Genomic DNA, 26,015 nt, shown 5'->3' with positions numbered 1-26,015 from the left:
TGCTCGCGCAAGTCGCAGTCGTGCCGTTTCTAATAATACGCTCCCTGCCACATTGATTCAGAGAGCCTTTGTTTGCGCCTCTTTCCTCGTCTCAGGCGAGAGCCGTCCCAAAAAGAAAAGGTCCTTTCATGGAGGACCTTTTGAACGTGCATGGCCCACATGTCTAATCTCGACCATTATTGTACTGACTTTGTAGTCTGTTATTAATAGTTTGCGGTAGGTGAGAGGAGCCGCCTTTCAGCATACGAGTTCCGGACACTCTCCGTTTTACTACACCCTTTCTCTACCTTGAATTTCCGATGCTTTGTCGCTCCTCGAAAGAACGGCCGGCCAAAGTCAGTAGGGGAGGAGAATGAACCTCCCCTGCCCGGTAAGCCTCGTCTTTCATCAGCTGGGGGCAGAGGGGGGTGTGGAGAAGAAAGGCAGAGCAAGCATGAGCTAACAGCATGTGCCCTGTACTACTGGTAATAGTAAGTAATAGCCAGCGCTACATCAGACTGTAATGAGCGACACTCATTATACTTACTTACTGATATTCGTATTTATAGAGACGTATCAAGTATTCGGCCCTTGCCGCTTAACGAGCAAAGCCGTGACACGAAGAAAACTATGGAGAATTTTCAATAAAAAATGAATAGGCTCCCAGCAAGAAAGTCCACGTCAAAGGACAGCTTGCGCAGCCCGCTCGGTTCTGACGGAGTCGCTGAATGAACGATGTCACCCAGTCGCAGCTTGGGCAGCCATGTGCATCGTTGTCATTTTGGTTAAACGCGGCGCCTTATCCAGTGACGCAGAATAAATATGGGCTTTCTTATTTTTGCTTTCGCCGTGCTCGCAGTTTTTCAGCTGCATGTTTGATTAAAAATAAACGAAGCCAGCAACGAGGCTGCGTACCAAGATCGACACTACACACACACACACGCACACACACACACACACACAACACACGCACACACACTCACACACACAACACACGCACACACACTCACCTCACTCGTTGACACCACTTGACCACCAAACTCTCCCTGGACTTGGCGGCAAGCTGTCAAAAGTTTCCCAACCAAGGCTCAGCCTACTTTTCGGAGCTTTTTTCGCCCCCACCCCACACGGCTCATCGTAAACCAGACCAATCGCTGGGGAAAACCTGGAGGCTAGACGGGGTTCGCCGATAGACGAGCCTGAATTTTTTTTTAAAAAAAGGGAGGACACCACCTGCGCTGCACAAGCCGAAACGCAAAAAAAGAAACAAAAGCGCAGTCGCCGATTGGCGGAACAGACGAGGCGGGATGAGGCTCGATCATCGGCGACCGGTTCGGGGCTTGAGGTCAACCGTGGATGCTTTGCGGTGAGGCCAAGTGAGCAGCGATGGCGACAGAGAAGGACAGAGAAAAAGAGAGAGAAAAAGAGAGAGAAAAAGAGAGAGGAAAAAAGAAGAGAAAAAGAGAGAGAGAGAGAGAGGCAGAGCCCAGACAAGAAGCGTCGGCGTTGTGAAAAAAAAAGTACAACAAAGTGCGTCATTGTTCCTCGTCTTTATGTGTCTCTCGCAAGGACAGCTGGAGAATGCAACGTCTTTGTGTGAAATGGAGGTTTTGGCAAAGGCGTGATGCTCATCCTACAAACGGTTGAATGGGTATGAATGCTTCATTCAGCATCCCCGCAACGCTGTTTACACTCGCCATGCCGTGGTGCTTTGATATGTCAAAGACGCTTGGCAAACGGCCAACGCTGCGTATTGGATGTCCTCATCACTACAAAAACCAATGCAACTACCCTTCACTACTCATGTCTGCCATCATCCATCAGCCAACCAAGTTGTGCGAGAATTATCAAGTCACTTGACCAAGAAGAATACTTCCGCTAAGCACTCCCCAACCCGTCGAGAGACAAGAAACCGTCATGCCTGCCAAGATGTTACTAACTGTTGGCTCGCTGTTCGCGGCTATCGCCTTGGCGGCCAGACTTGCTTGCGGGACCGCCTGCACGGCCTATGGCCTGTTTGACCCCCCCTCCTCCTCCTCCTCTACGTCCTCCTCCGCGGGCCAAAGGGCAGCCAAAGGCACAGTCCTGGAAAGGCTGCGGAGCGTATCCGAGCAGTTGCAGGAGGCGCAGGCCAGGCACGCCCGTCTTGTGGACGACGTCCGGCTCTGCATGCAGTTGCTCGAGGCGACGAAGCGCCAGTGCAGCACCTCGCCTCTGGCACGCGAGCCCGAAGAAAGCGAAGACGAAGAAGAAGGCGGCGGCGGTGCTGGTGGTAGTGACGGTTCCAAAAGGAAGACGCGGGCCACCGGCGAGGCGATGCAGGCGCTCGAAGCCGAGCTCGTAGCCGCCAAGGCTGAGGTGAGAAGCAGCAGCAGCAGCAGCTGGAGGAGGAGTAGGAGGGGTAGGAGGGGTAGGAATAGGAGCAGGGCATTGCTGGAGGGTGCCGGCGTGTCCGACAGGCGGCGAGCTACTGCCGCTGCTGCCGCTCGGCGCAGAAGGAGGACCCTCCAGACGGACCTGAGAAACTCCAGGGTCGAGGTCCGGTCCCTGCGTGAGAGACTGGCGGCGGCGGGCCGCACCTCGGCCGCGCTGCGCGCCGCGCTCGACGTCCGAGAATGCGAGCTCAGAGGTACGCGCAAGGGCCTGCAGGGGCTGCGCGAGGCGCACGTGAGGCTGATCACGGCGATGCAGAGGGGAGCCGCCGAGCGCTGCAGGATGGAGAAAGAGGAAGAAGGGCAAAGGCAACGTTGAGAGTTGAGGTAGGTCAACGAGGGAAAAAGAGGTCGAGAGCATGAGGTGTGGCCACTATTCCGATCGTTTTCTGATTCGGTGCATCTTTCCACTGCCGAATATGTAAATCACGTTTACAACAGTCCGATACCCAGACGTGCTATCTGTACGTGTATAAAAGACAGAACCATTTCTCTCGAGATGCAAACCGGCCAATACTGGTCGAATGTAGCTGCACGTAGCCGAAGCACTTACCTGCGCCAACTCGACGTCATTTTTTCACATTTTTTTTTTCGTCTCGTCTCGTTTCGTTTCGGGGGTTTTTTTTTTCATTTTGCATGGAACAATATGTCCTAAGTAGCTAGCATTCATCAAAACATGGCACGGCACATTGGATTTCCCATGGTATCGCGCATCACCCTTTGCTATGGCCGTCTTGTCGCCGTCACCTTCTGGTGGTAACTAGTGGCTTGTCAGGGTGGCTGATGCGTCCTGGTGCAGTGGCGGAGCATGATCTGGCGGATTTTTCCGCTGGGGGGGTCAACAACGTGCGTTTGCTGTGAGCGACCAAAACGAGGGATGCATAATGCAGTTACAGGCAGGAAACAAATATATCAGCTCGATTGGCTTGGATTGGCTTGTCCCAGACAACCAATTCGTATTCTCTGAGCATGTGGCCAGATACAGGTGCAATGCGTTCCCTGCTTTTCCTGGTAGAGGCGGGAACAGTCCACAGACGCTAAGCGGATAGCTCTCATCAGGGTGCTAATGAGGGGTAGCAAGAAAGCTACCCCTCGAGTTTGGTTGGGGCCACGCCAACGAATACGTTGCAAGAGGTACGATTTTTATTCTTACTTTTTCAGCTCTAGAACAGCAAGGATATGCGGCTAATCGGGACCTAGCTATCTGTTGGACGATTTCTTTAGATCTCGCCACAGTCGTTGATGACAATCTTCTTCGAGGTCTTTCCCGAATCGCTGCCAAACTTCTCAACCTTCTTGACGACATCCATACCATCGACAACCTTGCCGAAAACAACGTGCTTGCCGTCCAGCCAGCCGGTGGTGGCAGTGCAGAGGAAGAACTGGGAGCCGTTGCTAGTGACCGGTCAGCGACAATGATACGGTTTGTAGTAGTCAGCGGGGAGACAAACGTGTTGGGGCCGGCGTTGGCCATGGAGAGGATACCGGGTCCGGTGTGCTTGAGAGTGAAGTTCTCATCGTTGAACTTCTCGCCGTAGATGGACTTGCCTCCAGTGCCCTGTTGGTTAGGTTAGCTTATCGCTGTCTCTGCGGATGTGCGCGTCAGCACTTGCGTTGTGGTTCGTGAAGTCACCGCCCTGGCACATGAAGCCGGGGATGACGCGGTGGAAGGAGGAGCCCTTGAAGCCGAATCCCTTCTCGCCGGTGCAGAGGGCGCGGAAGTTCTCGGCCGTCTTGGGAGCAACGTCCTTGCGGAGCTCCATGGTGATCCTGCCGAGGCTGTCTGGAAAAAGAGAACACACAAGTCAGCCATGCACCCCTGAATTGAGCGCGAATGAGCAATCAACGCACCTGCGCCAGCGTAGACGTCGAAAAAGACCTTGGGGTTAGCCATTGCGATGGGAATTGGAGGGTATTTTGACAGTGCGGGGTAGTGCAAAGTGTTTTGCAGGTGGGATAAAATCAGGTGTAGCTCCGAGCTTGCATGGGTGCGCGAGCTTGGCCTTTTATTCGCTGCCAAACTCTGTTTTTGCTTTTGGCTCCAGCAGGAGCGGCCAGCTTTCTTACGCGGGGCTGGCCAAGAGCTGTCCCAGGCAAGAGTGAAAGCTCTGCCGAGCTGTCATCGGCCAGTGACGGCGCTGTCTTGGGACTCCATCTACCTTGTTTGGTTGGTCCAAGTCCTGACGCAGCCCCATAAGACTGGACAAGGCAGAGAGAGAGAGAGAAGGCGAGGGAGAGAAAGGGAGAGAAAGAGAGAGATATGGAGAGAAAACTGTTGCTGGACCCCGAACCGGGTCATCGACAGAACCATCTCGTCATGACGCAACACGTCTCCTGCTGCTCGTTCATCGGTGCAGAGTGTTCGTTCACCATGGCACAACAATGGGAGGCTGTTGGTGAGCTTCCAACGGGTTCTACGTTCTACGTGGGGCATCATTCGAGTTTGCCTTGAGCAAAGCTCTTGTACGGGTGTTTGTACCATTTAGTCACCTCGGACCTCCCTTGCAGAAGCTGAGAACAAAGCTCAGTATTTAACAGTTGGGATACTTAGTAACAATTCTGTGCCGACTCGAGCACAGCCACACTGTCCAACTGTCGTATCCGATGCCGCCCCTCCCTGCGCCACAGTTCTCTGACCTCATAGCCTGAAGGAGGAGTGGGAAGAACCTGCCGGAGACTTGGAAAACTCGTCGCCACTTGGGCCAGCGGGGGGTCACAAAGGGCCAAGCGGCACGGTTCGCCCTGCTGCGTAATAAATCAACTCAACTTGCTTTGCAGTTCGAATGATGGGACAAAGAAGGCATCAAAAGGCAAGCGGAAGTAGTCACAACGGCGGTGTGGACGTCGACTTTCCCCCTCGTCTGCAGCCCGTCACGAGTCAAAGCATTTTTTTTTTTTCTACTGGCCTAGTTGCCCTCACATCTTCACAACCGGCGGTCGGTCGGTGGGTAGATGCGAGCGATCAACAATTTTTTTCCAGGCAAGAAAGTGACCCGCATCCTGCCTTGCATAAAAGACCGAGACAAATATGTCTACCGCATCTACTTAGAGTGTGTTGTCGGACGGGGAACAGCCACCTGTGCAGCCACATTGTACATATGAGCGATCCTCTACTTACTTCCTCTGGACCGCGCGGCAAATGAAGCAACAAGGAAAGACGGAAGCCAGCTGGCCATTCCCTCGTTTCGTTCGGTATTCATGAACCGACTGCCCTCGAGATTCAGCCTATCAATTCTTCGATAGTCAGCCTTTACCTCAATGTGGTGGTGCAACGCAGCCAATTAGCACCCCCGCATCGCCCATCATACGGACGTTTCCACGCCGCCCGGCAAATGCTAACTACTTCAACTCGAGTGTGTGTGAGTGGGAGGGCAGGGCGGGGAGGGTCGGGCGGCGGTGGCCTGCCTTGGACGAGTGCTGGTAGCGCCGCTTGTCCGTCGCATGACGACTTGTTGACGGGTGTTCAACAACTGACTGTAGAGTCCTCTACTCATCCCGTGCGTAAGGCTAGCCCAACACCGTAAAGGTTCGCCCGCCGGCCTACTACTATTAACAAACCGCCCCCCGCCGCGTGATAGTAACTACTCGGTAGCGTACCAGTGGGAGAACCCGGCAGCTCGGAAATGCAGAAATCGCGACCAAAGAGACACCGACACACACATGGGCTAGTGGCCATATATAGTCAAGTAAGCTTTTGCGAATGACTAAAGGCAACTACCTAGTTTCCGAGGTTTTCCATCTTGACTTTACATTTCTCGGACAGTTCGGACCGTTGTGACGAGCTGGAGGTGTACTTTCGGGCTCTCGCTGTTCATTTGACGAATAAGTGCCGTTGGCTATTGAGAATCAGCTCGGTAGCGAAACCATGACGCAGTGTTCCCACTCACGGAAAGAGGCGTCATCCCTGGACTAACGGAGGTATGGCCGACGCGCCTAACTACCAGCCTGCCAGCCTGCCAAGCTAACCAGGTCAAAACGACAGGCAAAACACCGTGCCTCGTAGACGAACTGCACACCAACTTTCTCCGCTAGTTCTGCGCGCGCCCAGGCGTGCCCGAGGGGGTTGCCGAACTACGAGCGAACTACGAGTACGGTCAGCCTCAGTTGGACCACCACACACACACACCTCTCTTATTCATATGCAAGCCACACCGGCCAGAGACGGCGCCGAAAAAAAAAAAGAAAACGAGACAGACACGCACTCCGGACCGCGGCACCGGTCTTTTCCTGTTGATGCTTTCCATCAGTGACCATTTGTGACTGTTCAACCCAAAGTCTCAACCCTCTGTCGTTCTTCTTTGCGCGTACGCATCCGAGCCGGCCACTGAAGTCCACTTAAGACGATCGCTATTCCCAAGCCCCATGAAAAGATCAGCGCCGCCCACAAAGACCCTGAAGTCGATTCCTTGATTGCATCATACGTTGGAGCAGTGAAGCCTGGTTTTATTTCTCACCGTCCGTCTTCGATACGTTGCTTGGTTGCCTGCCGCCACAGCTCCGTTGACGTGCAGCTTGCACTATTTCCGCCCCAGTCCCAACAAGCTTAGTCTGGCTTAATCAATCGTTATTATTACCATCGCGACGACGAAGCAGCCAACAACTCGATTGAAACGTCTAATCGCCCTACTCACCTTACCTATGAACAACGACACATCATGACGGCGGACTCGCAGCAAAATCCTATCCGCAAATTCGTGGGTCGGCTGCGTGCTGGCAGCATGAGCCTCATCTCCCCACGATCCTCACACGCTGCCCACGACTCCGGCAACAACCATCACAGCGCTTCGCCGCGTCGCAAGACCAATTCGCCGCGCAACTCCCTGTCCAGTCTCTCGGCCGCGGCGGCGCGCGAAGCTAGCGTCTCCCTCAGTCTCTGGAACACTGTATACGACGGCCTCCGCGACGGGCCGTCTACTACAGGACTTGTACTGACGTACGAGTCCATCATCTCGCAGGAGCTTCCAAGTCATCTGAAAACTGGCGGTATGACCATGACCTTTCGTGGACGGTCTGACGAGGACCGTCTGAGGCTGCTACAGGAAATCATGAGCGCCGGCCTCGCCAAACGGAGGGGTTCGCAGACAGAGCAGGGCAAGTCGCAGGCGCGTGCGACGATTGATGCTGCAAAAACGGCGATTGACGCTGTGGTGCCTGTTTATATGTCGTCGGCGGTTGCGTGGGCCGGAATATGTACCATGACACCGGTGAGTACAACGCTTCTGTTCCAAACACTGTTACTCGTTTCCACATTGCATCGAGCTAATCCAATTCGATGTCTTTGCATGCAGCTTTTATTGGACCCTATTTTAGCACTTGACTACATGAATGCTGGGATTTCTCACGTCCTCGGCCGCATAGACTTTTACATGACACTCGCGTCACTTTTACTCCCAGGCAGCTGGCGCGACGACGCCAAATTCCGATCGCAGCAAGACGCTATGCGCGATCAAATTTCGCGGCAATACCGCAAAATTCTCGAATTCGAAATGAATTGCGTGTGTGCCGCCGCTAGCGCCTGGAACCCGGCGGCGAAGAACGTGGTCGACTGGAATGGCTTGGCAGGGATGATCAAACGCATCGAAGAGGCCGACGAAGAACTTGTTGATCGAATAAGAGCCAATGCGACAGCCGTGGCAAGACACAGGCTGCTGAAGAACTATAGAGACCTCGAGCCATTCGCGACAGCCGAGGATTCGATGAACCGTCATCATATGGCGGCTATTGCGACGGCGGTAGCTGCATGACGAACGGTCCGATTTCTGGCACAGTATACATGGGATTTGAGATTCAAATTTGGCGTTGGGAACAAAAGTTTTGTACAGAAGCCATGATTGCTTGAGGAAGCACTTGATTTTTTGGGGTTTTTTTTCTTGGCAATGGCGCTTGGAGCATTGTGACCGTGCGTACATGGCTGACTTGTCTGGATCTGACAGGCTGCGGGATTTTTGGAATTAAACCACCATCTGGAGCAATCAATTATGAACAAGGGAGAAAAGTTCATCTTATAATTTACATCTTTCTGGTCTGCTGATCATTTGCCATCTCTCCTGATGGTCAACCCTCAAGCTCAAGTCTGCGCCTGAAGCATCCAAGAGCTGTTATGTTACATGGTAGTCTATAACCCTTTTGATTTCGTCAAGAAGTAGTTAGAAAGAAGAAGAAGAAGTATTCAAACAGAATAAAACACCCATTTCAGCAGAGCTCGCCTTTCCTTGTGCTTTTGCAAGTGAAACAACCGGACTGCTAGATCGAGACATGGCCGCATCAAAGTTATTCCGTGCCGTCAGCACTGTGTGACAGCGAACAATGGGCCAGATGTCGGGGTCTGATTAGAGGTAGGCGGCCATGCAGCTAGCTCTTTGGTCACCCAAAAAAAAGTAGAACACGCTGGAAGGGCTGTCCAACGCGCCCGCGCGTCGCCAGCAGCAAGCAGGACACCAAGCAGCCAAGCTCAAACAACCCTCCACCACCGCCGCGCCCCCAAATATCATCACCATAGTGCCCCCTTTTGCCATCGACAAAGCAGCGTAGCTCATGCGGGCACCCTTGCCAGTATGCTCCTCATCAAGCCGTCGTGGCTGAGCCACAGCGGCGAGCAAAAGGACTTTGAAGTCTACAGCTGTCATGTCTCGCCCGATGGCAAGCGTCTCGCGACCGCCGGCGGCGACGGGCACGTCCGCATCTGGTCCACCGAGGCCATCTACAACTCGCGCGACCCGTCGTACACCAAGCCGCGGCAGCTCTGCCACATGAGCCACCACCTCGGCACCATCCACTCGGTGCGGTTCAGCCCCAATGGCAAGTACCTGGCGAGCGGCGCCGACGACAAGCTCATCTGCGTCTACCACCTCGACAAGGGCCCGCCGCCGGCCACCTTTGGCTCCGACGAGCCGCCGCCGGTCGAGAACTGGAAGACGTACAAGCGCTTGATCGGTCACGAGAATGACGTGCAGGACCTGGCCTGGTCGTACGACTCGTCCATCCTCGTCTCCGTCGGCCTCGACTCGAAAGTCGTCGTGTGGTCGGGCTACACCTTTGAGAAGCTCAAATCGCTGCCCGCGCATCAGTCGCATGTCAAGGGCATCACGTTTGATCCCGCCAACAAGTTCTTTGCCACGGCCAGCGACGATCGAACCATTAAAATCTTCCGCTTCACGTCCCCGGGACCGAACTCGACCCAGCACGACATGATTAACAACTTCGTCCTCGAAACTACAATCAGCTCCCCATTTAAGAGCTCACCGCTGACGACGTACTTTCGGCGCTGCTCATGGTCGCCGGACGGGAACCACATTGCGGCTGCTAATGCCGTGAATGGACCTGTCAGCTCTGTCGCAATCATCGAGCGCACACGTTGGGATAGCGAAATTAATTTAATCGGCCATGAGGCACCTACGGAAGTGTGCTTGTTTTCTCCCCGGTTGTTTCATACCTCGAAGCCTGGCGATGAAGATGCCAATGGTGACCAGCCCCCGCAGCTCGTTACTGTGATTGCATCTGCCGGGCAGGATAAAACGCTCAGTATCTGGAACACCAACACTTCTCGGCCCGTTGTCATCTTGCAAGATCTTGCTGGAAAGTCTGTTTCGGACTTGGCGTGGACGCCTGATGGGGAGACCCTCTATGCGGCCAGTTTGGATGGTAGCATCGTCATCGTCCGATTCGAGGACGGCGAGCTTGGCTGGGTTGCCAGGGAGGAAGAGAATGACCGGGCGCTGCAGAAGTATGGCGTCTCACGAAAAGGCATGGGGATCGCAGAGGATGTTGACGGCCTGATGCTCGAGGACCAGAGCAAGGCTGGCGAATCAAAGGCTCTGCAGTCACGGATGGGCGCACTCATGGGAGACATGTCTGCTGGCGAGAAAAAAGCCACTGCAGCCACAAATGGCACACAAACTGGCAGCTCCACGCCCAAACCTGCAGCCAATGGCGACTCGATCGACAAACCCGAGGAGGACAAAGCTGCAGAGCGCGTCAAAGAGCTCAAGTCTAGAGTGACGGTCGGAAAGGACGGCAAGAAGCGCGTTGCTCCTCTATTGGTATCCTCGTCCGGTACCGGCCAATCTTCGTTGCCTCAAACGCAACTGATTGGTTCTACGTCGACGGCGAAATCGTCGCAGAACGACGCACCCCTTACAGTTCTGGACCTCAGCAAACCTTTTGAAGGCCTGCCCAAAGGTGGCATCGCCTCCATGCTGCTCGGAAACAAGCGGAAAAGTGTTGTGGCTGAGGCAGATGAGGGAGAGGAACCTGTTGCCAAGCGGCCGACTGGCGGCCCAACAGCGATCATGACTAATGGCGCGGATGGCATTGAACCAGCCGTGCTAGCCAACATTGAGAATGGTGTCCTTCCTACGCCAGAATTCTTGCGACCTGCCGTCCTGAACCCAGCAATATCTGTTGCGGCTGTGAGGCTTGCAGTGCCTCGAGTGCGATCACATATCCTGCGACCCCTCCAGAAAGGGATTCTTGGTGCCGAAGACTCAGCTTCCAAGACACCCGACAACATCTTGCTCGAGGCCAAGAATGATGCCAACCCTCGTGATCCATCCCAAGTTATCGTTTCAAAACGTGGTGTTGTCGTTTGGCACGAGTTCTTACCCCGGGCCGTTATTCTGGTTACTGCAAACAGGAACTTTTGGGCTGTTGCCTGCGAGGACGGATCTATTCACATTTGGTCGCCTGCCGGACGCCGACTTTTGAATCCCATGATTCTTGAATCGCAGCCTGTCATTCTCGAGTGCCGTGACCATTGGTTATTGTGTATTACGGCGGTGGGAATGGCCCATGTGTGGGATATCAGAACGCAGTCTTCGCCTCACCCTCCTGTATCGCTTGGACCAATTCTTGATGTTGCGACATCTTCATTTGACCAACACACGGCCTCACCCGGGCCAGGAGTCACCTCGGCCCATCTTAACACGACCGGTCATGTAGTTGTAACCTTGACGAACGGCGATGGCTACTATTATGCTCGCGAGATGTACACGTGGCAACGGTTGAGTGAGGCTTGGTGGGCTGTTGGATCTCAATATTGGAACTCGAATGATTCGTCCATCTCCGCGTTACAGTCCACGGCGGTTGGACCGAAGTCGAAGACGAGGTCAAGCAGAAGACGGAGCCGGAGAAGGCAAGAAGAGGAGGAGCCTGAGGAACCGCCAGTGGACGTTTCCTCTGGCATCATACCTTTCTTGGAGCGCCATACCACAAACGAGTTTCTGCTCAAAGGCCGCGCGTACGCGCTGCAGCGTATTATCAAGACGGTCATACAGCGCAAAGAAGCCGAGGATTTGGAAAGCGTGGTCAGCATTGCGCATCTTGAGAACCGTATCGCTGGAGCGATGCAGCTGGGAGCCCGCGACGAATTTCGTTTATACCTTTTCATGTATGCAAAGCGCCTGGGGGCTGAAGGTGCACATGGGAAGGTCGAAGAGTTATTAAACACCATCATCGGTGGCATCCTCCAAGGCGGGGACGCCGACGTGGGGGCTGGTAAGGGCTGGTTCAGCAAGTCCGAGGAACTGTGTGGCTGGGATAGAAGGGAATTGTTGAAGGGCGTGGTGTTGATTCTCGGTAGGCAAAGATGACATGCAATATTTCCAAAGTGAAGTACTGACCAAATTTTAGGAAAATTCCGTGAGCTGCAGCGGCTTACTGGCCAGTACGCGAGGCTGCTGGATCTGGACCTCAGCAACAGTGCCAGAGCAGACGCCGATTCCATGGAGATTGAAAACTAGCTCCCCGCAGCTATAGTGTGAATTAGGCTAGAATGCCATGTATTACCAAGTGGAAGGAGTTGTTTGCGGTATTTTGTGGTGGCCATGGTTGTTAGGGATGCTGGGCGTTTGACGGCGTTTGCCGCTTGGAGCGACTATTATTGTTCGAAGCTGGCTAGGGGCTACATATTTTTGCTACAATACATTGGTTTCTCTCTCTGTCGGCCTAATACCGTATTTTCAACCCTTGCTACGTAGAGGCTATCGACCTGGCGGTCTGGGATGTAAAACGTCAAGACGTGAGCAGCACGTCTGGGCAGCTGGCAACGTGCCGGCCGGCAACTGCCAAGAGACAACGAACGGCCAAGGTGTTTTTTTTTTCTTGGAAAACTCTTCGTGCCTCGCCGCCACATTCACGTTTTTTTCTTGCTTCTTCTCTTTGCATTGCACTTTTTGTCCCGTCCTTTGGTTCCTGCGTTTCCACCTCTTGGTTCACGTCAACAGACTTGGCAACCACCCAGAGCACTGCTCACCTCCGTTCCCTTTTTTTTCCCTCTCTCTCTCCAGATACAGTATCCTTGATGGGTCCTTGTCTGCCAACACTACCTCGCACTCTTTTTTCGATCTTGAAGTCGCCCTTTGGCGACAGACATCACGAAGCAAAGCCAACACGGGGGCCATTGCCGTTTCGTGGCCGAAGATGAAGCTCTGGATTCCGTCTGCCCGAGCCTACAGGGACAACTCGGATTTTTGGAGGCTGGCCGTCGCAGTCCTTACGTTGGTGCCGGCATGGAAATGGCTCACAAGAGAAAACACGGCTGCTCCGGGCCAAAACGGCTGTCAAGTCTACAACAGGCCAATATCGGAACGAGCTTGTGGCCGCTGCCAAGACATTGGGTTGCCTGGTGGTGAAGCCATCTCTCAGTGTGCTTCTTTGAGCTACGCGTATGCACCAGAGTTAACTCTGCAACAAACTACGCAAATTACCCAGATTACGCTGAATACTAGCTGCCCTCGGTCCGTTCTACACATCGAATCGATGCCAGAATGTCCTCTTTGGACCGATTCAACCGGTTCTCGAATTGATGCTCAAATCGTCTTTGCCAAGTGCGTTGAGATGATCAAATACGCAAAAGCAGCCCCCAACAGCATACTCAAATCTTGTCAGATTGAGGGTGCCGACTCTGATGTAAGTTACAAAACTCCTCTGATTGTTCTGAATAGGATAGGCATTAATGCATCGATTGCAGCCTCAGGACCGCAGCATGTTTCTGATTGAATCACCTGGCGCTTTCAACCAACAGCGAAGCCCTCTATATAAGAATACAATGCTCGATGCCGTGTGCCCGAGCTTTGCGAGTTGCTGCGAAGAACTCACCGGCAGCGCTGCGGGGCTTCCACGATCGTACCGCCCTATCCTCGCGAGCAGTGCGTATTTCCACTCTCCGTTAAAAGTTGATTGGAAACAGGATATGAAGTATTGGATCCAAAACTACGCAGCTCTGACATTGAACTATCTCGAAAACAAATTTGATGAATTGCAGCATCTGGCTAAAAGTGTTGACGCCAGTGTAGATTTCCGGCTTTCCTACCAACAAGGGCTTCTTGACCATCTCAGCAGCATCGGAGACTTGTGTCATCGAACAACACGGGCTATTTCCGTGCCAACAGCTAGTGCTGATAGACTTTTGCCACAGAAGAGCGTCTGGAGCTTCAAAACGCGAGTAGTGGTTTCCGACAAGGCCAGCCCAGCCGAACACACTTCGAAGCCAGTGATGAATTTTCTCCAGAGCCCTCGACAAGCAAGCGACTAGTACTCTATTGGTGTTTCAGAGAGCTCTGCAGACAGCCCGCCCGCAATGTTTTGGCAGCTCCAGCTTTGGGAGCACCTTGCCCATGACATTGGCAAACAAAGTACGATGCCCGGTCTTCGGTCAGGAAACACGGTGATTGACGAGCGCAACTTTGCCTTGGGGAGAGGCTGGTAACGGCGCTGCAACATGGTTGGCTTTGCTGCCTGATTTGAACACTAACGAATTTGCTAGATTGACATGAGGTTGAGGAAGTGTACGCCAGGCATCTATCCATCTATAGACTGAGATAGCTTTTAGCAATATCATGTTTTTGAACACGGCTCGTCTTTATCAAAAATGCCCTCTGAACGTGACATGTTGCATCTCTTTGATGCCGAGATGCTCGACGGCGAGGTTGCCGTCTCACACCCGGCTGTTGGCACTACAAATCATAGCTGTGGAGACACTAGAAGGGAGCGGGGGGGGGGGCCGCAGTACATCCATATGACGATGAAGACGTCTGGACGTGTCTGGCACTCGGGGTGGAATACGAGCACATTGCCTGCATATTGCCTGCACATTGCCGATCAGAAGCGGGTAATCTATATTTACCAAGCCGAGCTGCAAAATTGTGATGCGCTCCGGCGTGTATCACACGGAGTGGATTGGCCCGCGGGTGGAGGAGCGCATCGGGACCCTCGGAAGGACGCGTCACGGATCCGGCGATCGGTGACAGGGGTTTGGGACCCTCACTTGCATTGAATTTTGCGACTTTCGGATCCAGTTTTGGGAGGTGGCACAGCTTGTGTTGGGGGAGGCAATACGGTACGGTGATAGAGCTCTATTGGTCATGTGTAAGTGGCTTTCTACTGAAGCCTCCCCCAGCCAGCTTGTTCTAATATTGTGCGCATGTACATGAGTTCGAGGCCGCTAAAATGTGATGATCCAGTCAAACATGGGGAAGAAAAACACCTATCTTGCTCCTTGAGGCGGACCAGAGCTGTCCAGTTCGGCGTATTGCGTTGGCTGAGAACTGTCGCCCTGGAGCTCGACGGGTTGACTCTGTTGCCGCGGCTGGTGGGCCGCATCAAGCTCCGAGTGCGTCTGCATAACACTCCCCGCTAGCTCTGCCTTTTCATAACCCGCGTTGGCTGCAGCCCTCGCATCTGCGCTGCCGCCGCTGCCGCCGCCGCCGCCGCGGCCGTCACGGGAGATGTCGTCGTTTGTCTTGACGCTACGCCGGCGGCGTGGGCCAAAGAAGTAGAAGAGCGCCGCGAGCCCAGCCAGCAGAGCGAGGACGACGCCGACCACGATGCCGGCAATGGCGCCGCCCCCCAAGCCCGAGGACGAGGAGGCGGGCCTGCTGCTACTGCTGCTACTTGCACCGTTTGCGACGCCACCGCCGGAGGGGGACTGGGACGGAGACGGGGCAGCCGTGGAGCCGACGTCTTGAGCGCGAAAGTTGAGCTGGAGAGTCGGGGCGCTGGCAATCATGCCTCCAAAGGGCACGGTGCTCGATCCGAGCGTCGTCGTCGAGCCGGCGCTCTTTCCGACGAGGCCGATCGTGGGGCTGCCGACGTCGGTGACGATGATGGGTGCGTAGCCCGAGGTGCCGCAGCTGTGGTACCACTCGTTGGTGGTGATGGTGCGGAAGCACTGACCGGTCTGCACTGTGCTGCCGTCCGAGGTACCGTGGGTGTAGGTGTAGGTAAAGTTACTGGCGAAAGAATAGACTTGATTAGGAAAGCAGGATACAGGGAGGGGAGGGAGGAGAAGGAGGAGAAGGAGGAGAAGGAGGAGAAGGAGGAGAAGGAGGAGAAGGAGGAGAAGGAGGAGAAGGAGGAGAAGGAGGAGAAGGAGGAGAAGGAGGAGAAGGAGGAGAAGGAGGAGAAGGAGGAGAAGGAGGAGAAGGAGGAGAAGGAGGAGAAAGAGGAGAAGAGGAGAAGAAGGAGAAGGAACTTGTCAAGAAGAAGAGTCATTAGAGGCAAAAGACATACGAGGGACAGCAAATAGCGGCCGTCTCATCAGCAAGAAACGTATTCATCCGGACGCCGTTGTAGAACGCATCCGACCCGGCGCCGCCGCCGCCGCCGCCGTCGCCGCCGCCGCCGCCGTCGCCGGACCGGATAGTCGTGGCGGTGACCCAGTCCGACGGGCACTGGGTGCCCGGGGAGTAAAAGTAGCCCGGGTTGAGGTCGGACCAGGCGGTGATGTGCGGGAAGCAAGGCTTGTGGGCGGCGGTGCGCGAGGCGTCCTCGCAGCGCGGCTCGACGTAGTAGTTGGCGAGGACGTAGAGGGAGCCGCCGACGACCTGGCTGTCGGACAAGGTCGCCGTGGAGCAGATCGGGGGCATCTCAAAGGCCGTGGTCAGGGGGCCAATATTTTGGCGCGCCGAGGTGGCGGGTAGTCTGGCGACGGGCGTCACCGACGCCATTGTGTTGCTGCTGCTGCTGTTGACGTTTGCTGCCTGTTCTGGTGGCGGGAAGGGCTCTTCAGGGACAGAGGAAGCGCGGCAGCCGATCCCGCGAGTTGGACGACGAAGGGGAAGCAACGGGGAGGCGGCATGACTGTATTATACGCCCCTATGAGACGATGGGTGTACAGGAGTTTTGCCCTATTGGCAATTGCAAGGTGATTCCGGGTTCGAAGGTGGAATGGTTCGAGGTGGTGAGGCTGATATTTGGCATCGTGATTGGCCGTGGCTGGTGAAAGAAAGCCTCATGATGTGTGGCGCTTACTGAGCTCAAGTCAACTTGAGGTGCGTGAGTAAGAGCCTCGGTGAATGGATGTTGACCTGTTTATCTCTGTCTTTTTTTCTCTCGCGCTTGACGTGTGGAGTGTTATGTAGATGAGAACATGTTGGATTTTCAATTAAGGTTCATTTATACAGTTGTTGAATGTTTTGCTGGGTCTCCATGAGCATACTACCTACGTGGCACGCTGCAGCCCTGTAACACGGAAATGGATCATATTGTTGGCAATGTATTGTTATAATTCAGACATGTACTGGATTTTGTATCGAAAACAGTCTTGTTTCCTTTTTCTGGCGGCTGTTTCGATACAATGTTCAAGACAATGCTGAGGCAAACTAGAAACCACGGAGAACCGAGGGACGGCCGTGGTATCCTCACACGCGGCGGTTGATGATGCACGAGGGCGGCAAAAGTAATGGATCTAGGCCCGCCACTGACAATATTGGACGATCGCCCTATATTCGGCCGATATGCGTTTGACGAGGACGACCTGAGCGGCGGCGGCGCCCACTTGGGCCGTGGTGGAGAGGGGGCTGTCCGAATGATCGACGGTCGAGGTGGTCGAGTCTCTGGGTGCTCAGTACGTAGGTAGGCGTACAGTAGGCAAGATGGCAAGTAGGCACCTTGTTGGTGCCATTACAGCGATTGAGGGTGGCTGACCGCTACAAGACCAGAGCTCAGGCTGCATGGTGCAGGCGGCAGATGGCAGGTCGCAGATTGTCAGCGGGATTGCGGGGAACGACCTTGCTGCTGCTGCTGTTGCTACTGGTGCTTGTTGCTTGCTGTTGGCTGGCTGGCATGCAGCCACGCAGCTCCATGAAGTCATGCAAGTCTATGACAGGTGCCTGCATGAAGGAGCTGGGGCAGTATTGACAAGGTTCTGCAGCTGGACAAGGGTGGAAAGTAACCATGGAGTGACGAGTTGAAAATCAGGGCCAATTCCTCATTTCGACGTCTGGCCGCTGCTCCCTTTTCTCACAAATTTTATTCTGAGCAGAGCGGCAAAAAGGATTCTTTGTGTTGGTTTTTTTTTCTTATTTCTTGGCCTGTCATGACTTACCTACCGACGTGCTGACTTGCTACAGGTCGCAGCTGCCACTACTTATAAGTACCAGCCACTACTTAAGTACCCAAGCACGACTGGTACTTAGGAACCTAAGGTACCTTATTTACCGACAGGTGCCGTATTAGCTGCCCGACACCGCCTACAACCCACTGCCTAAGTACCTTACCTACTTAGGTACATTAGTAGGCAGCCAGGCACTCACCGCACGCAGGTCCCGAATCTGCGGCACGCGACAGGCCTGCATTGCCGATTGATTGGGCGACTCTCCCGCAGCCTCCTTTCCACCTCTTCTCCACCCACCAACCCTTTTCGTCACTCACGACAAGCACCGCCTTCAGGACAGCTTCACCTGCTGCTTCTTTTTCCACCCTTGAAAATATCCCAGAACTGGCTGCTGACCAGTCAATTCAGCAATTACAGCATTGATTGATCCTATTTTCTTTTACTTTTTTTTTTCTCATCCTTGTCGCCTACCTCTCTCCTTGCTAGCCTTCTTCCATTAGATCATTCCCTCGGTCGGAATAGCTAGCGCTCGACGCTTTGGTCACTGTTTGACATTGCACTCCTTTTTCTCTTTGGCCTGCTTCTTCGCCGGCCAACTGCAACCGACACTGCGCAAGCCATCTCTCCTGTTCACGGTCTCTTCCTCTTGCGTCGGAAACATCACGACTACTTTTCTCTTCAATTCGAATTTACCCCTTCCCGCAGAGCAAACCATTTATCAACTTGAACAAACAGCCCGCCGCACCGACACCACGACACTCTGGTTGTTGAAGCCACCACGACCTCATTTCCTCAAGCAACTTGGCCTCGCTTTCTCTCTGTCTCTGTCTCTCCGTCTTCTTTCTCTCGCTGTGTGGTGTGTTGCGATTGCGTCAAACCGATCTTGTCCGCGAAAGTAGTCGCAATCATGGGATTCCTCGCAGAAAGTGGCGCTGCCGCCGCCAAGCCCGGATCGATACCCAAGCACATCTCCCTCGTTACGGTATGCTTGGCTGTTTCGAGAGTCGCCGTGCAGACTGACAAAGCTAACTGGACCAACAGCTGACGTTTCAAAACTCGGCACTCATCCTCGTATGTGGACATGAATCGTTCTGCGCCACTTCGGTTCCTGCTAACAGAGACATCGCCTAGATAATGCATTACTCCCGAATCATGCCCCCGTCTGGCGATCACCGATACTTTACCTCGACGGCTGTTCTCATACACGAAATTATCAAGTTTGCCATTTCTCTCACCGTGGCCATCTACGAAGCCTCAAAGACCCTCGCGCCCAGCACCCCCGCCACCGTCTTGTTTGAACAAATATACAATGGGGTCTTTTCTGGTGACGGCTGGAAGCTGGCTCTGCCAGCCGTTTTTTATACGCTTCAAAATTTGCTGCAATATGTTGCTGTCGGCAACCTGGACCCGGTGCATTTCCAGGTACTGTACCAACTCAAAGTATGTCATTCCCTCCGGAGCCTTGTCGGGAAAAGCTGCTTATCACAAGTCTCAGATTCTCACTACGGCAGTATTCAGCGTCTGCCTCTTGAACCGTTATCTGGGCCTCACACGCTGGATGTCTCTCATAGTACTCACGGTCGGTGTCTCTGTTGTTTCCCTGCCCTCGGCCGGCGAATCCCTCGAGTCCCTCTTCCTCCACAATGTTGCCGACCACTTCTTCCCTCGGTCACAGCACGAGCTTGGCTTTCAGCCCAACACGGAAAACAGTGAGCCACCTGCGCACCTTAGCCGCCGGTCAGCCAGTTATGAGGGAATCAACAGCGACCAGTTCCCGTCGGACCCCATCATGAACTACTCGGTCGGTCTCACGGCGGTCCTAATCGCTGCGACTGTATCGGGCTTTGCCGGCGTGTACTTTGAAAAAATCCTCAAGGAGTCTCCATGCCACAACAGTGTCTGGATCAGGAACTTGCAGCTTGGCGTCTACTCGATTCTTGCTGCTTTCTTTGGTGGCGTCGTCTGGCAGGACGGCTCTGGAATCATGGAGCACGGCTTTTTCGAGGGCTACAACTGGGTTGTGTGGTGCACCATTGTGCTGCAGGCCGCTGGAGGCGTCATTGCCAGCATCGTCATTAGAGATGCCGATAATATCGTCAAGAACTTTGCCACGGGCATTAGCATCGTGGTAAGCTTTTTTGTCAGTGTCTGGCTGTTCGACTTTCCAGTGACTGCTACGTTTCTCATGGGCACGTCCATGGTTCTGGCTGCTGTCTGGCTATACAGTGCTCCCGAGCGCGGCCGTTCTCGCCCCGCCCCCCTGCGCATGGCCAGCTTCGAAAAGCCCGCCATTGAGAGAACACTTACTCCTGGCTCGACTCCACGAACTGTTGATCCTAGACGGATCAATATGGACCCATTCGACACCAAGGGCCTGTCATCGAGCCGTCCCAGCAGCCCTGCTCCTACACCACGCCAAGTCAGCCGCACCGGCTTGGCAAAGCAGCTGTAGAGATGTTTTCGTGGCATAGAGCGTATGGCCTCTTATTTCTTTTCTGAGGAACAAGAAAGAGGGAGGACCGTTGAAATGTACGGCGCCGGCCGGCCTGAGGTGAGAAATACTGCCTCTTGATAGGCTGGGCGGGTCATTGGATAGCAAGCACTGGGGGTTTGGCTTGCTTGATTATTATCATTATCATTATTTTCGGCAAGGGTGTCGAAGGTAGCACACGTCACGGATTGATACCATGAGGATGGCATTTGTTTTAGAGTATAGAAGACTGAGCGAATGATTGCACACTTTTACTTATTGTTTGGGCCCTTGATGGTACACACGCCGTTGAATCGTTGCAAGCTATAGATGGAGGGTTATCAAAAAGATCGAAAAGACGATGGCTGCATGAAGATGAGAAATACAACAGTTATATTTTTCTTGCAGGCTACTTTAGGTTCCTCAGTTCCCGACGGCAAAGAAGTTGTGCTGCCCAATCTCGCCCGCTGTGGCGCCAGGCTGTGACAGGCTACGGGCCGCTCCCGCCAACCACTGGCTAGACGCAAGCTCCTCCTCTGGCCCATCTGGCCCACCTCCCAGCCACCTCTTTAAACCCCTGAGTCGACAGCATCTCGCTGGCAACTCCAGTCAGTAATAATTTCTGTTAGCACAACAAATTCTCACGCAGCACTCGCGACATCAAATCAGTCTAAGATATACTTTAAAAAGCCGGTCTCGATTAAAAGACTAGTAGTCAACGTGGTAACCCAATTAATTATTGTCCACTGTCAAGTGTTCTGCGCATGTAGCCTGGTTCTTGACAGTGCAGCTATCACGTTTTATCAGACTCAGGAGATGCAATAGAGTACAGAGTCGTGGCCCTCACCTGCTCCTCGTTGCGACGCGCAGTTCTTCTCACAACACACTGAGGCGAGACTTATCAGCGGTGCCGTCCATGACAATTTGCTTTCGACTCCCCAATTCGCACAGCCAAATTTGCTTTGGCAGGTTGTTGTGAGAGAGCGGCCCGCCGTTTGTATCTTTTAAGCACGCCCGCCCACTCTTATACGCACTTCCTTGGCTACTCATGGTGGTCTGATACCAACAGCTTATACGCGCCATCTCAGCAATGCTCTGAAGAAAGACGGACGCGTCGTCGTCGTCATCTTATAGAAACGTGAAAGACTTACTGGGGCAATCGACTGCTACGGCCCCCCCTCATCGTCCGCCACCATGCCGTCTGCCACCAACTCTGCGAACCGCGGTCGCAGCCGTGGCATCAAGAGAGAGTCGCTCAACTCACTTCCATCCGACAATGATGTCACTTCCGAGACCAATCTGGTGAGCTCACGCGGGTCAGCTACGGATCATTCGCTCGGCTCTGCCACCGACACCCCGGGCATGGCGCCACCGCTCTCTTATCGCCACGGCCGTTCTGATGCGCGTAAGTCACTCTCACTTTCACAACTCGCATCGCCAACAATGCGAGATGCTCCTCGGCGTATGTGGAGGAGCTAACCAAAACACCATCCGTACATTCACTGTGAGCAAACTTCTTGCCCTAACATTCGCAAATTTCTAGCTACGCCAAGCGAACGCGCAGAAGACACCGAACCGCTCTTTCGCGAAGTTCGAGTTGTTCCAAGGATGCAGTTACCTATATCCACCACGCAAGAGGAAGGCTCATTTTTCCAAGAATCCTTTAAGGATATTGCAAAGAGGCTAAAGGCGTTCAACGATGCTCTAGGCGAGCTGCAGCAGCTCGGCGTCTCTCATGATGTCCAGCTGCCCGAACTCGTCCTGGTCGGTGACCAGAGTGCAGGCAAGTCTAGCCTCATGTCTGGGCTCGCGCAACTAGACCTGCCCCGAAGTGAGGGAACCTGCACCCGATGCCCTCTCCATATCCGTGTCTCCATGAATCCGGAGTGGTCTTGCAGGGTCTGGCTGCGCAAACAGTATACCTACGCTCCGCCTCCAGATAACAACATTGTAGAGTCGGACGTCACTGATGCGGACCCCTTCTTCCCGTGGAAAAAGCGCCCGGCGACCGATGTCGTCGAGTTCAAAAGCATGCACGATAATACGGAAATTGAGGAGGTCCTTCGCTGGGCACAAATCGCCATCCTCAACGACAACAAGAATCCTGCCCTGTACGTTCCTGGATCGGGCTCTGTTGCCTCCAGCACGCCAATCTCGCACGAGGCGGATCGCACTTTGGCCAAATTTTCACCCAACATTGTCGCATTAGAAATCAAAGGCCCTGATCTGCCCAATCTCTCGTTCTACGATATGCCGGGTATTTTTCAAAACCCTGCTGACGCCCGAGACGATTACCTAGTGTCGGTTGTCACCAACCTGTCCAAGGCGTACATCCAACATCCGTCCGCTATTATCATGTGCAGTATGCCCATGAACTCGGATGCTGAAAATTCTTCCACCTTTGGCTTGACCAGAAAGCTCGGTGCATCCGACCGAACGATCGGTGTGCTGACCAAGGCTGATTTACTAGCCCCTGGAGGAAATTTTGAGCAGTGGCTGTCCATAATGAAAGGAGAGGCTCATAAAACGGGACTGGGCTATTTCATCACATCTCGTCCTCAGGGAAAGTCACTGGGGGAGCTGAGCAAATGGGAGGAAGCCATGTTTGTGGACCATGGCGTGGAGGCATGGCCAAACGAATTTCATCAGTTCAGCAACCGCTGTGGCGTGGAGAAGCTCAAATTGTTCCTGTCAGAGAAGCTGGCTGATGCATTCGCAAGCAGGTATGCAGACACCCTTGACCCCCCCTTTCTGTACACTCTAACGTCGATGTAGCCTTCCGAACATTAAACGAATGGTCGCCAGTCGTCTGAACAAGGTGAATAAGAATCTCGCTGCCCTCCCAGAGCTGCCCGACAACATTGAGCTAGAGGTGGAGGGAAGCTTAATGCAGTTTTCCGAAAGCTGTCGCCAAGGCATTGATGAGCTGATCAAGTTTGGCGGCGCCCTGCCCGAGGCCTTTCGCGACTGTTTACTACACATTAAGCCAAAGTTTATTCTGAAAGACCGAAGCGATACCCCTTTGGTTGAGATCTCTGACGACGACTCTGATGCACAGCCACCGCCGCCGGCTGCGTCGACTCCGAAGAGGCGACAGGGCGCAGTCCAAATCACACCATCATCTAAACGCCCTCGTCTTGAAAACAGCAACGGCTTCCCCAACGGCCATGGTATGTCACTGAAAAGAGAGGATACAGCGAGCCCCTCTGTGGCTGTGGTAGCGCCTCGCGTTAAGAAGGCTAAGCTCCTTCCGCCATTTACAGAGTATAGCTCTCTGGGCAGCGGATTCCGTACTCTAGCTCAAGTCAAAACCGAAATTCGGGGTAAAATGCAAGCTGGTACTCCGGATGTCATCCCACCCGATGTGTATCAGGGCATGGCAGTAGAGTCAATCAAGGTTTGGGAGCAGCCAACACAGAAATTCTTGTCGGCGACCATGGGACAACTACATGAAAAGCTAGGCGAGAAGTTGAATTCGTCTCTTGATCGTCTCCGAAAACGGTTGATTTACCGCGAGACTGGCGACCACCTAACACGTTTTCTTAAAGAGCAATTGCAACAGACAATGGATCAGGCCTTCCTAATATTCAAACACGAGACTCAGCAACTCATCACGTTCCAGAAAGAGACTCTAACTATGTACAGAGAGCTGGAAGAGAAAGAACTCGGATGGTTTCGACACCAGATGCGATTCCAGGCTCGCTTTCCGGAAGCGGCGCGCCGACTTGGCAATTGGGCTAACATGGGCGAGGAACAGAGACAACAAGAGATGAAGGAGCAAGAGAAAGAAAAGTTCAAGCTCGGCCCTGATAACTTTGCCGACGAAGTTAAGGTGGTATCTTATGTTAGAGGCTACTACCGCCTCGCTGCACTGCGTTTCGTGGACCGGATGGCCCAGCTTACACTTTGCGGCATGCTGCCAGAGATTCGCAAACGCCTCGATTTTGAGCTGCGGACTCGACTTGGGCTTCAGGGTGGCAATGCCAGGGCCGCTTACCAGCGCTTGATGGAGGAGGACACAGCGACGGCGGAAAAGCGCGAAGCGCTCAAGGCCGAGCGGGAGAAGTTTGTCCGGGCTTTGGAGACCATTCAAGCTCTGGAGGGGAACCCGGGTCTCGACGACGGCATGTTTGAGACAAGCAGCACGTCCCTGTCTTTTCTGGCACGAGACGGTGATGTGGCCATGGAAATGGAAGATACGCAAACGACAAGTGAGCTCGTCAGCGGCGAAGCTTAGAAATCCGGTGCCTCTTCGACTTTGACTTTGGATTTACAGATGCGCGTGAAACATCAGTCATGATTGCTTGCTTGCTTGATGATGACAGGACATGCCGAGGGATTTCATTTTTGTAGCCTTTTTCTTGTTTGTGATTTTCTATCTTTGAGAATGATGATGGATGGAGGAACCGGCCCCGGAAAGGCGCATGTTCGAAAACAACAACAACAACGACAACGACAGCCAATCATTGTACAGTAGGATGAAATGTACGCAGTTGCTAGTATACTCGGATTTTGCAAGAAAAAGAGAAACCTTATTGAGAATGCGTTTATTGAATTCAAAAGTGTACCGTTGTCGGTGTGTCCGGCCCACGGCCATTATTAATTGACGCCCTCCTCAGCAGCCGGTGGAGGCGGGGTCGGCGACCAAACTCAATTCGGAGGCCCGGCGGCCGGAGTGTACTCGGGTAGCTCCATTAGATAATAAAAACACGCACCTCTTCTCTCTCTACCCTTCCCGCTGTGGCTTGCGGCTCCGATGGTCGCCAGGTTGCTAACCCCAAAAAAGAAAATGGCTCAAAAACTGGGTGGTGTTGGGCGGTTGGTGGGAACGTTGCATGTCCCAAGTCTTTGCCATTTTTTTCCTTTTTATCTTGTGCTTGTTTTTTTTTTTTTCTTCCGGGAGGGTTGCAACATCCATGCAAACTTTAAATATCTTTCAAGACCAATCATAAAATCAATAAGACGACGAAAAAAAGCAAATAAAAGAGAAACATGTCTCAAAAGGTCTGGAAGAGAAACTTTGCCGCCGGGCACGGCCTTGAAAAGGTCCTTGCCGCGACTAGAAACCCGGCGCCGGCGGTTGACATTCCGCACGCTCCGGCCACGGTACGTCTCGGAACCACACACCACCACCACCGAAGGCCCTCCTTTGCTCCCTCACTAACACAGAGACAAACAAACGCGCGACAGTACGAGGAGCTCGCCGCCACCGACTTTGGCGGCAAGGGCTTCGTGCTGTCGTCCTTTACGGCCGACGACGCCTGGGAGCTGGGCCACCTGCTGCACGCGCGGCTGCTCGCCTTCGCGGCGGCCGGGCGGCCGGCGCTCATCAACGTGTCCGCGGCCGCGCCGGGGGGGCCGACGCTGTACCAGAGCGTGACGGGGCCCGGCGCGCTGCCGGACCACGAGGCGTGGGTGCGGCGCAAACGCGCGGCCGTGCTGCGCTGGGGCGTGAGCTCGTACCTGGTCGGCCGCAAGCACGGCGGCGGCGACGAGGCCCTCTTCGCGGCCAAGAATGGCCTGGGGCCCGAGGCCGCGGGCGAGTACGCGATCCACGGCGGCGGCGTCCCCATCCGCGTCCCGGGCGTCGACGGCGTCGTGGCCGTCGTCGTCGTGAGCGGCCTCAAGCAGGAGGAGGACCACGGCGTCATCGCGGACGTGATTCGCGCCAACTGGGACTGAAATGGGAGAGGGGGACGGGAAGAGGAAGCTTGCAGGAACATGACTGCTGTGGTTCAGTTGCGCTATCAATGCGGTTCTGATACAATGTAGCTATACGATGTAGCTATATATTATATAGTGG

General features: G+C 54.0%; 8 protein-coding genes across 8 annotated transcripts; 5 read left to right on the top strand and 3 right to left on the bottom strand.

The window, feature by feature from the left end:
• Positions 1-1,914: 1,914 nt before the first annotated feature.
• On the bottom strand, positions 1,915-2,772 carry V2A60_002841 (uncharacterized protein; the record flags this gene model as incomplete). Its single annotated transcript, XM_083254186.1, has 1 exon — positions 1,915-2,772. The coding sequence occupies one exon, from the start codon at positions 2,770-2,772 to the stop codon at positions 1,915-1,917; it is 858 nt and encodes a 285-aa protein (XP_083110312.1).
• Positions 2,773-3,631: 859 nt separating this feature from the next.
• Positions 3,632-4,305, bottom strand: V2A60_002840 (peptidylprolyl isomerase; the record flags this gene model as incomplete). Its single annotated transcript, XM_083254185.1, has 4 exons — positions 3,632-3,806; positions 3,863-3,969; positions 4,025-4,194; positions 4,263-4,305. 4 exons carry the CDS (start codon positions 4,303-4,305, stop codon positions 3,632-3,634), a joined length of 495 nt encoding a protein of 164 aa, XP_083110311.1.
• A 2,761-nt stretch (positions 4,306-7,066) lies between these two features.
• Positions 7,067-8,155, top strand: V2A60_002839 (uncharacterized protein; the record flags this gene model as incomplete). Its single annotated transcript, XM_083254184.1, has 2 exons — positions 7,067-7,615; positions 7,700-8,155. 2 exons carry the CDS (start codon positions 7,067-7,069, stop codon positions 8,153-8,155), a joined length of 1,005 nt encoding a protein of 334 aa, XP_083110310.1.
• Positions 8,156-8,965: 810 nt separating this feature from the next.
• Positions 8,966-12,148, top strand: V2A60_002838 (TUP1-like enhancer of split-domain-containing protein; the record flags this gene model as incomplete). Its single annotated transcript, XM_083254183.1, has 2 exons — positions 8,966-11,984; positions 12,039-12,148. 2 exons carry the CDS (start codon positions 8,966-8,968, stop codon positions 12,146-12,148), a joined length of 3,129 nt encoding a protein of 1,042 aa, XP_083110309.1.
• Positions 12,149-14,892: 2,744 nt separating this feature from the next.
• V2A60_002837 (uncharacterized protein) lies at positions 14,893-16,354 on the bottom strand (the record flags this gene model as incomplete). Its single annotated transcript, XM_083254182.1, has 2 exons — positions 14,893-15,637; positions 15,918-16,354. The coding sequence occupies 2 exons, from the start codon at positions 16,352-16,354 to the stop codon at positions 14,893-14,895; spliced, it is 1,182 nt and encodes a 393-aa protein (XP_083110308.1).
• Positions 16,355-18,649: 2,295 nt separating this feature from the next.
• Positions 18,650-20,194, top strand: V2A60_002836 (nucleotide-sugar transporter-domain-containing protein; the record flags this gene model as incomplete). The annotated part of the gene is made up of 4 exons (XM_083254181.1): positions 18,650-18,724; positions 18,784-18,813; positions 18,874-19,182; positions 19,238-20,194. The coding sequence occupies 4 exons, from the start codon at positions 18,650-18,652 to the stop codon at positions 20,192-20,194; spliced, it is 1,371 nt and encodes a 456-aa protein (XP_083110307.1).
• Positions 20,195-21,406: 1,212 nt separating this feature from the next.
• V2A60_002835 (P-loop containing nucleoside triphosphate hydrolase protein) lies at positions 21,407-24,449 on the top strand (the record flags this gene model as incomplete). Its single annotated transcript, XM_083254180.1, has 4 exons — positions 21,407-21,617; positions 21,756-22,935; positions 22,988-23,382; positions 23,434-24,449. The coding sequence occupies 4 exons, from the start codon at positions 21,407-21,409 to the stop codon at positions 24,447-24,449; spliced, it is 2,802 nt and encodes a 933-aa protein (XP_083110306.1).
• A 755-nt stretch (positions 24,450-25,204) lies between these two features.
• Positions 25,205-25,894, top strand: V2A60_002834 (uncharacterized protein; the record flags this gene model as incomplete). Its single annotated transcript, XM_083254179.1, has 2 exons — positions 25,205-25,318; positions 25,382-25,894. 2 exons carry the CDS (start codon positions 25,205-25,207, stop codon positions 25,892-25,894), a joined length of 627 nt encoding a protein of 208 aa, XP_083110305.1.
• Positions 25,895-26,015: the final 121 nt, after the last annotated feature.

This window comes from Cordyceps javanica, chromosome 2 (assembly GCF_051103115.1).
Source record: "Cordyceps javanica chromosome 2, complete sequence".
Taxonomy (NCBI): domain Eukaryota; kingdom Fungi; phylum Ascomycota; class Sordariomycetes; order Hypocreales; family Cordycipitaceae; genus Cordyceps; species Cordyceps javanica.
The sequence above is the reverse complement of the archived record's forward strand: the minus strand, read 5'-3'. Positions and strand labels throughout refer to the sequence as shown.